At 39.6% G+C, this 11,050-nt stretch overlaps 1 protein-coding gene across 1 annotated transcript; it reads left to right on the top strand.

The window, feature by feature from the left end:
• Positions 1 to 1,855: 1,855 nt before the first annotated feature.
• Positions 1,856 to 2,467, top strand: Ppp1r2c (PPP1R2C family member C). The gene has a single exon (XM_047535215.1). It carries the CDS (start codon positions 1,856 to 1,858, stop codon positions 2,465 to 2,467), a length of 612 nt encoding a protein of 203 aa, XP_047391171.1.
• Positions 2,468 to 11,050: the final 8,583 nt, after the last annotated feature.

Genomic DNA, 11,050 nt, shown 5'->3' with positions numbered 1-11,050 from the left:
CAAAATCTATTCTTATTATGCTTCAACAGATTATTACCCAGAGCACTAGTTCAGGAATCAGACTTACCAAATAATCCCTGATCAATTAGGCAGAAGTGAAGACAAAGGATTTAAGGGTATACATTTGGGGTCCTGGTTGAGGGGTCCAGAAGTCCAACAATGAATCTGATCATAACAAGTCACTGACACCATAACTGCTAAAGAAAACAATATTCATAATATTTGTCAAAATCAGTATGGAAAATTCTGTTCAATAGGGGGCTATCACAATAGGTATGGGCCCTACCACTGTGGTGATTTACAGTGGGACAGAGGAATGGGGCTTAACTTCAGCATGATAAAAGACATATTATAGTTAAGAACTAGGGTGGGGGTTAGTAGATGGAAAATTAACAAGGATAAGGGGGAATTCTTGCTAGACTGAACCAATAAGATTCTTGCTTAAGGCAGGCCAAGGTGATCAAATATCTAGTTTGGGCCATGAGAAATTTGGTCAGATATTCAGGATGGTCGGGAGCCAGGAATCTCACTAAGGGTGGGGGTTTTCACTAAATTGACTTATTAGGATTCTTGTTCAAACTGGATTCTGTAAGGACAGCGAGGGAAGCCTAAGACTGGACCTAGGTGAGTAGAGGGCTCAGAAGAAACTGATTAAAGTTCAGTCAACAGAGGAAATCTTTGGTATTTCTTTTTCCTCTTGGCATTTGCCATCTAGTATATACAGGTAATATATTATAAGTGCTGCCAAGGAGAATAGAATATACTATAAAGTACAGGGAGAAATATCTGCTTTGGGGGGTGGAAATGGATACCATAAACCAATAAAGAATGAGCTGAAATCAGAAGGCGTGTTCCAGGCTGCAGGAGGAATCTGGAAAAGGGCTCTTGGACTATGAATGCTCTCAGAATTGAAAGCCTATAATAGAAAGCTGGAGGTAGGGAGGGGAGAAGTTTTGGGGAGGAGGTTACAATTGATGACTGAACACACACTGAACAGATGATACAGCTTCTTTGCAACCTCATAATAAAGATAATGGGCAGCCATTGAAGGGTTTGAAAGACATGACAAGATCTGATGGGTGCTTTAAGAAGATCACTGTGGCTAGATGTTGGGTAAGAGATTGGAAGGCTACAGGAGGTGCTACTGAAGCTCCATTTGACTGTAGTCAATGTGAAATGTGATGGTGACTTGAAATAGTGTGGTGTCAGAAGAGATAAAGTGAGAATTTCTTGAAATATTTAGGCCAGGATCATAGGACTGGATTGGAGAGTGAGCAATCTGAAGGGATGAAGAACCATACTCAGGTACTAGCTGATGAAAGTGACTGATGTAGGGGGCCATTCTTTCAGACAGAGTGGGAGAGGAAGAACAGGAAAGAGAGGAGAGTGAGTGTATGGGGAAGGTGTAGTTGGGATCTGAAAAGAAAAGTGATCACCTTCTAGCCAAGGTCTCCCATCTTTCAAACAAATAGTGGCTTTCAAATCTTTGACAGTAAGACATACATTTTACACAACTTCCCTGTAGCCAGACAGGGTGTGGTGAAGTTCCAAAACAATGCTTCCCCTTTCCATGAACCACAAAAGGATATTTCCTATCTTATTCCGTTAAAAATAAATAAATAAAAAGATGTCCTTCAGTGCCTTGAGCTGGTGACCTCCATAGTGACGTCGGCTGTGACGGAGGAGGTAGCATTGTGAAGTGGCTTGTGGCATCCTTTGTGATGCCCGGGCCATGGTACTGCTACTAGGGTGTTAGGAGCTGTTGACCAGATAGTTCGGGCTGCTGTTTTCAGCCCGAGCGCGGCGGGCGGCTGCTCGGCGGCTCAAACCTTACGCAGCCTTTTGCTCGCCAAGCATGGCAGCCTCCACCACCTCCCACCGGACTATCAAGGGGATACTGAAAAACAAAGGTTCGACCAGTTCCTCGGTAGCATCTCCTGCCCAGCAGTCCGGAGGTGCTACCCAGGAGGTGCAGCGAAAGAAATCTCAGAGGTGGGATGAATCCAACATTCTGGCGACGCACCGTTCATCATACAGAGACTATGATTTAATGAAGATAAATGAGCCTGGCACTCTCTGCGTCAGTGCGCAAGATGATGGGGAAGATACCTGTGAAGTCAAAATAAAAGAAGACATGACCCCGGACACCTTAGCTAAGAAACTAGCAGCCACTAACACCTTTGGGCCTGATTCCCTGGAGGAAGAGCAAAACAGCAGTGAAGCACACACCAGCAAATATCTTCTCCATAAAGAAGAAAAACAACGGCAGTTTGAGATGAAAAGAAAGCTTCATTACAACGAAGGACTAAACATCAAGTTAGCTAGACAATTAATTTCAGAAGACCTACAAGCTGAAGCGGAAGAAGATAAAAGCCAAGAAAGTCTACATTTTACAAATGAAGAAAAGACTACTACAGAAGAAGCTCATACAACTGATGAACTACAAACCCAGTCATGCAACGCCTAGAAGACATTTGTCTGCCGCTTGATTGTTGGTCAGATACACAATTACTATCACAATGCTGCTTCTCTTTCATAACTCATGCTTTAACTACTGATTTGCTTATCAGTTAAATTGTGCTACAAGAATTAAATGGTAATCTTAGAGATTAATAGATTTGGTGGAAAATGACTGTCTGATATTCTTGCACTTAATTCTTTGCTGAAAATACAGATCTTGACATTAGTCCAAAACCACATCGCTTTTATAAGTCTACTGATTAGTGTATGTATTCTATAGTTGTTTAATGTGTAAAAGGCTTAAAGGGGGACAAATTTATATTTGCTTCTAGATGTACTAGCATTTTTATTGTTTGTTCTATTTAGTTTTACATGACAGCAGAAGGCATTTTGATTCATTGTACACAAATGGAGTACAACTTTTCATGTCTCTGGTTGTACATGATGTAGAGTCACACCATTTGTGTAATCATACATGTAGATGTACTAGCTTTTACAGAAAAGATTTTGTTAAATCAAATACAATTGGTACAGTAAGTTGTCTGAGTTGATATTTAGGCTGAAAATTACTTGTCTTCAGGATGATATTCCTGTTGAATTGAGATAAAATATAAGTCTTATTGTTGATTTCCCTTAGCTTAGTACCTTTAAAAATGGGGGTTGTGGTGGGGGTGAGAGAAGAATGGAGGAACTTCAGATTATGTAGAGGGAAATGAGAGGGAGGAGGGGGCAGGAATATGAAAAATGGTGGAATGAGACAGCCATTATTACGCTATGTACGTGTATGATTACATGAATGGTATGAATCTACATCATGTACAACCATAGAAACGAAAAGATGTACCTCATTTGTGTACAGCAAATCAAAATGCAGTCTGTAAAAATAAAAAAAAGATTTAAATCATCTTAATTCATTCAATATTTAGAAGGAAATGACTGAATTTTTTAAAAATCAAAAGTAGCCATTTTATCATGAACTGTCAGGTTACAATTGGAACAATGTCCTGGTTTGTTAGATACTAGGTAGACAGATTTGGTGTAATTTTTAAAATTATAATCTTATTTCATTTCTCCCTTCTCATATCTGTCCTAACCTCTATCTTCTGTTGCCTCAGTTTTGTTGGCCCAGCACATACTCAATCCTTTATGATGTATCATAGATTGTCATGGCATTAGAAAATCTTTCCTTCAAATATTTTCTTTTATTGCAGTAGTATCACTTCTATTTTGAACATCATGGTCTATTCAGTCTTCCAATGTGTGGAGAAAATAGATTGAACATCAGAGGGCTATATATAAGAAAGAAAATTCTACTACTAAACTTCTATAACATTTTGGCTTACAACTTGCTATTGTTAGCTTATTGTTTGACCCAATTAGTTTTTAGACATAAACTGAGTTTCTCCATTTTTTTCATGAAAGAAACATGGAAAATCAGTGATACAGTTCCTGAATATACACAGAAGCCCCCAAAATTTGTTTCCTTTTTTTAAATTGAGAATTGTAGAGTCATACACATACAGTTATAAGAGATAATGCAGAGGAAGCCTGTGTACCACCTACTCCATTTCCCCCAATGGTAACATATTGCAAAATAATAGTACAATCCAACATCCATGATATTGATATTAATGCAATCAAGATACAGAACATTCCATCACCACAAAGATCTCTCAAATATATGTCACTGGATGCAAATAGAATATTTGTTAAATACACTCCTAACAAGTGAGCATATGTTAAGCATAGCCACAGGTCAGGGACAAATGCCTGAGCCAGGGAGAGAAAGATGAATAGAATACCACCACAGAGATCCAAGAATTGGAGGAGATACCTGAAATGTTGTTTATGAAGGCCTGCCAAGGAAGAGGATACCTGTATTCAAAGAGGGACAGGAGTTTTGGGGTTACATATCTATTTGAACAAAAGGAGGTGGCTTCCAGATAGCTGCAGAGTAAGCACCACTCTTCAGAAGAGGACTGCTATATTCCAAGTTCCTTCTGCCTAAAGGTGAAGACAGAAGGAGCCCAGCCCTGGTGATCTGTTCCTGCTCAGCAGAAGAGGAGATGCAACTCACATTTGGCTAGACTTGGGGATGGGATACAGAAGAGGGAATGAAACACTACACACATGAGGAGGTGATGGGGCCATTAGAGGGAATAACACATAGGTCTACAATTGAGGGGTGATAAACTTGGAGAATTATTTCTTCAAGATGATGCTCACATCATTGTTTCCCCCAGCACAATATCACACTTCAGTGATTAAGGAGAAATGTGGGCAAGGAGAAAAAGGGATGGAGCCTTCAAAATGCATATTTGGGGAGGAGCACATCAAACAACTTTATATAAGAACCTTGATGAAATTAGCACTACCATTTCATAATCAGAAAATTCAGTCCATAAGCAACAGGAAGCAACATTCCAAACACATTTAAGGGGAAGTGAACAGACCAAGCTCTTAACCAACATCTACACTCACGGGGCTTTAGCATCCAAACCTGCATATACAGATGACTTTGGAGGATTTAGGAATGCAGGTTGTAAAAGGTGTGGGGAAAACTGAGAATCGTTCGTGTATATCTGTGTGTGTCTACATGTGGGCATGGGGGAAAGCCGCATCAAGCATTCTTCCCTACTAGTATAAACACAGTTCTCTAATACAAGGTTATTCATTATTAGCTACTAAGAAATATAAAGAATTGTTTTTATCATTGTGTAGGCAGAGCATTTTTGCATCACTGAACCTGCCTATGCATGCTGGGTACTAAATAGCTTCTTCTTCCAAGGAGCCTACTTTTTCTTCATCTTTTTTCCCCCAGTTTTAAGGCAGGCTCTTTGAAAGGTGCATATGAACTCCGTTTCCATAGCAATTGCAAGCATCAGTGATAACCCAGAGCTTCTAAGTTATAATATACAGGCTACCCTATTAATGAGTTTCAAACTGCATTTCCATGAGACAACGGCTCAGCCACTGATAGATAAGGTCAGACCCCATCTTCAAACTTTAAATTAAATCAGAATAGATCAAAATGCAACGGAGGGAGGAGGTGTCCTTTTGGGAAAGTATGCTGTTAAAAAATATGTTCTTTGTGGAGGCAAAACAGTTGCTTTTGTGGTTTGTAATGCCCAGATGGAAAAATTCTAAAACAGATACAGCTTCTTCTGGGTTATTAATGGCATGTTGTCATTTTCTTATGCTATTTGTGAGTGAATTTTTGCAATGGTAGCTCAGATTCTTAAGAAAGCACACAATATTTTGCCCCAGGAAGAACAGGTGTGGTTGTTAATTCTTGCCAAGCAGGTCTGGAATAACGCAAGTTCAATGATAATTTATGAAATTATTTATTCATGCACTGAAAGCCAAGACTCTGTGCTTATTTTTAAAAAGCTCCCAGTTTACTGGAGGGCTCAGCCATGCCACCAGGTCATTTCCACCCTGAGCAAGAGTGCTTCACCTGAATCCTTGAGGGACATTGCCTAAGGTATTGAAAGACCTTCCCATGGAGTTGAAGTTGAGGATAATGCCTACAGGAGAAATAGAATTGGCATTTCAGATGAAGGTAAGAGGCATAGTTCTTTTGGGGAGCTACAAGCTATACTATAAGAGGCACCATATGGGATTAGAGTTAAGAAGGGCTGTGAAAGGACATGTTTATCACACAAAGGCAAAGGGAGCCACTAACATTTTTAAGCAGCAGTGACTGATCACATTTAGTTTTTTGAGAGACCATTATGGCTGAGGGTACAACCTTGAATCAAACAGGGTAGGGAGTACAAAGCTGGAGACAGGAACACAAACATGTGACATGCATTGTAGGAAACTACTGACAATAATGTTAAAGTGCTGAACCTCTTATCTTGTACTCATGGCCAAGTCACAACCTGCCCTACACCAGTGTCAGGCACAGAGTTCTTTCCAGAGTAGCTACATCAGCATTACCCAAAAGCTGGTTAGAACTCCAAATACTTGGACCAAATCCAAGATGTACTGACTCAGTATCTCTAGGGCTGAGGCCCAGCAATCTGGATTTTAACAAGCTCCCCAACAACTTTTCTAGATGTTCAGATTGGAGAATCACCGCTCTACAATACAACTTTGAATTAGCTGAGCTCGATTTTGTAGGACAGATCTTACTGTTTGTGTGCACATGCATAATACGTACACAATTTTGCAAAAACACATCACAATGAATTTGAGAACTACACACAAGTTTCCTAGGAATCTTTCACAAGTATACTGCCAGACTGAGACCACAGCTATACTCAATCTTTCCCCACCCTGACTGTAAATTAGTACCACTATGGAAATCAGTATAGAGGTTCCTTAAAGGCTAGGCATGGAAACACCATATAAGTCAGGTATACCACTCTTCAATATTTATTCCGAAGAATTAAAGAAATCATACTACAGTGATACATACATCATCATGTTTATAACAGCACAATTCACAATAGCCAAACTATGAAACCAGTCTAGGTGTCCATCAATGGATGAATGAGCAAAGACAATGTGGTGTGTGTGTGTGTGTGTGTGTGTGTGTGTGTGTGTGTACACATACAATGGAGTTTTATTCATTCATAAAAATGAAATTGTCATTTACAGGAAAATGGATAGGATTAGAGACCATTTTATTAAGCAAAATAAGTCAAACTCAAGGTTAAGGGTTGTATGTTTTCTGTAACAGGCAGAAGCTATAGAGGGAAAGGAAAAGAAAGATGGGGGCAGATCTCATGAAAATCAAAGGGAGATCAAAGGAGGGACAAAGGGATAGAAAGGGGGAGGGAGGGGGAAAGTACTGGGGAGTGATATTGGCCAAATTATATTGTTATATTGTGTGCATGTACAAACATGCAAAAACAAATCCCATCAGTATGTACAACTATAATACACTAATTAAAATGTAGGAAAAATATTTCCCCAGGCTTCCCCATTAAACAATTTTCCTAGTCACTTCTCCTGACCCCCCAGGACACTGTGCTGTCCTCACACTGTTCTAGTGGACATTCCTAATGCCACCATGGACACATAGGACTTTATATCTCCAGATCTGTCAGGGCTATTCCCTTCCCCCTGCCAAAGCATATATTTTTCTGTTTTTATTATGAGTCTCTCTCAATCCTCCACATTAGCACAAATCCCATCTCAAACTCCTAAGTCGGAAGAGTGGATACCTGCTTTAAGGGAGGCAGAAGAGCCTAGTAATTAGAATTACATTATTTAGAGTCAAAGAGTTCTGGGTTTGAATCCAGATTCTGCAGTATGTCAGCTGAATCACCCAAGGCAAAGTTCTTCACCTCTTTGAGCTGGTTTCCTCACAATGAAATGAGTTTAACAATAACACACCTTTCATGAACAGTTATTGGAATGATTAAATGAACGACGTCAGTGAAACAATGGCTTCTAGTAAATATTCAGTAAATGGTAGCTCTTATTTTTCTCATCTTCACATATTTTCTCTACATCTGTTAAATTGCTGATCATTTCTATAATAGTACTAGACATTTCTGAATCTACCTCTCTTCTCCCAGTGGATTGAGAGCCTTTTGCAGACAGCTGTGCCTATGTGTCTGATGTCTTTTTGCACAGTGCCTTATACCAAACAGATGCTATAAAATGGAGATTGAACTTGAATGTGCCTTCTTCCTGTTCAGTTGGATCATAAAATCCACCAATGATTTACCTAATTAAATACAATTCGTACCCCTGAGGCTCCTCAACCTTCAGTGCCATGAGCTTTTTTTGTGTGTGCGTGGTGCTGGGGATTGAACCCAGGGCCTTGTGCATGTGAGGCAAGCACTCTACCAACTGAGCAATATCCCCAGCCCCTTCAGTGCCATCAGCCTTAAGGGGCAAAATGAAAAGGTGTTAGTCTCAAAGGGTAAGATTTGAGTGACAGTAGCTTTAAGTAACCTTTTCTTTGAGAATGTCCTTGGTGTTTTCATCACACTAAGTCTGAAAAGTTGGAGATGAAATGGAAGGAAAGCAAGCAGGACTTAGTTGTAGTCAATCTACATTTTAATTTTAAAATTCATTGAAACTTCTAGGACATGGTCAAGTTTATGAAAGAAAGAAATTATTTTGTTTCATGAATCCAAACCACAGGTAAGAACCACATCCAGTTATTTATAGTAACACATGACACTTTATAGTCAGAGTGTTTCTGACTTTTTTCTTTCAGAACTCCCTTTATTAATTATTGCCAACTTTCACAGCAAATTTTTATGGGTGAAAATTTGTAGAGTCAGAAGGGAACTACAAGGCCCTCTTTACTACAACTGCTTCAACTTAGAGATAAGGTCCTCTGTCTCAAATAGTAGAGAAAAAATGATCACCCAGGGTTTACAAAGCCAAGGGGAGACTGTGCTTCTATATAGCCACAAAATCTTTCCCTGTATACAGAGGGAACATAAATTGAAGACACATTCAAGTGTTTTCAAGTTGTTTGGGAGATTCTTCTTGTATTTATAACTCAGGAAAGTCTTTCAGGAGAGGATGGTTTTTCTTAGAAAGTCTGATCTCAGACGGTACCTGATGCCCTCTCTGACTGATACTTTGTCTTTTCAAGCTGCGTGGATTATAACACCTAGCCCCTCTGGCAGTGCTTGGGCATAAAAATAATGGAGAATAAGAAATATCAGTGGTGTACCTGGGACAACCCACTACCCCTGAATTCCTCATCTTTTCTGAGTGACAGAAAAAGAGTCACACATGGCCCCCTCACCGTCTCTTTCCCCTTACCTTCCTTGTTGTGAGGTGCAAAACTACCCATGTCACAGGGTTGGTATGAGAAGTTTATAAAGTAACACATGGAGAGAGATTTGCACATTGCTAGGCACATGTAAACACCCAGTCAACATGCACTATACTTAATAATCTTGTTGTTAGCATTATTAGCATCAATCACAGCCAGCTGGATTCCTGCCTTGAAATTAATTATTGAACAAGGGCAAACTCTGCTGCCTACAGAACAGGCAGAATGCATGACCAGACCAGGGTCACCACTTTCTTCACATCACAGGTGGGACTTTTTGCTTGAATATACACTTGTCTGTACCAAAATTAGACATTGTGGTGAACACTGTGATTTATCCCCAGATGCCTCCTTAGGATCACAGCTTCCAAGACTACTCTCCCCACATGACCCTCATCTGTCAGCCCCCTTCCTTGCCATGATTGCCTCAGCTGATGTGGAACCCCTTGGCTTAAGACCATGCCCCTTCCTGGGGTATCCCCAAATTCAATGACTGTTCAATGTGGAGATCTAATGGGCCTCTGCATTTGAGCCTAACTTGGGACAATTCTGAAAGGTCATCCCAGGTTCAGGGCTCCCTGCGGAGGTGGCTGAGGAATACCATTATGACTTTGTTACTGCTTGACTTTTCCCTTTGCTCAGTCTTTCTTCTTCCCATCCTTATTTACTGGTTTTGCTCCCAAGATCCCCCTTCAATAGTTTTTGGTATGCTAATCTCCAGTTCAGCACCTACTTCCCAGGGAAATCAATCTGCAACAGATCTCTAATATCAGAAATGCTGAAGTGGATATGATCTAGTGTCAAACTCAAACTTCAGTACCCAGACTTCAAAAAAGGGGCGATGTGAGGTTCACTGTAGCTGCTGACATTTCAGAGCTTTTAGGTGCCTGGTTCTTTCCTTGCGAGCAGCATTGACAGCAAGTGCCAAAGGACTGTTAGCAATGAGAAATAAACAAGGAATAAAACACCCACCTTAAGGTTTGCCATACTTAGCTGTTCTTTTCGCCATGACCCAGTTGCCCCTAACTCTTAACACGGGACTTGGGGAGAGCCAAGTCTTCCCTTGCCCAGTCAACTCATCTGGAGCTGTAATTAGGATTTTGTTCAGATGCCACAGGGCCCCCAAATTTCTCTTTTTTTAAAAAAAACTCATGAATGTATCAGTATTTTGGTCCACTAGTTCATCAGATTCTATTCAGAAGGGTGTTTAAACATGGACACTGGTTGGTGACAATCTGAAGTCCAACTAACATTGAATAAGTATCAGCTACATTCTTAAAAATCCATCCAATATACTTAAAAATGTGGACAGAAGCATTATTTGTTAGAAAATATATGTGAGTTATCATCATGAGATGGAAACTCTTCAATGTGAACTTTTAAATTCACTGATTTGAATGCCTTCCATAGTTTCAGTATATCAACTCCAAGACACTAATCTGTGCCCTTCTGGCACCTTGCGATAAGAAAGAAAAATTATATTTTAATTTTATGTCTATTTCTTCTATTTCTAAAAATCATCTTCAGTCTGTGACACTGGATTTTGGAAAATTATGATGAAAATAGTAAAAGTAATGTACATACTATTATCATTACTTATTTATTTTCATACAACATCACTAATATCCCTGGAGTATCCAAACCTGTTTATATCTCATCTATTTTATTCCTGCCACAAATAAAACTTCCATGTCCTGGAAGGCTTTGATTCCACACACTGCAATTTCAGAAAAAATTTATGAATAATGAAAAACAAAAAAAACTGACAATAAAAGTATTCTTGAATCTGAATTTTCATATCTCATCTCAGGATCAGAAATGAGAGTACCAACTAGT

Source organism: Sciurus carolinensis, chromosome X, assembly GCF_902686445.1.
Source record: "Sciurus carolinensis chromosome X, mSciCar1.2, whole genome shotgun sequence".
Classification (NCBI taxonomy): domain Eukaryota; kingdom Metazoa; phylum Chordata; class Mammalia; order Rodentia; family Sciuridae; genus Sciurus; species Sciurus carolinensis.
This window is presented reverse-complemented; position numbering and strand designations above follow the sequence as displayed.

Excerpts from the sequence above, each read along its gene's own strand:
- Ppp1r2c (XM_047535215.1), top strand. The coding sequence starts at position 1,856 with ATGGCAGCCTCCACCACCTCCCACCGGACTATCAAGGGGATACTGAAA.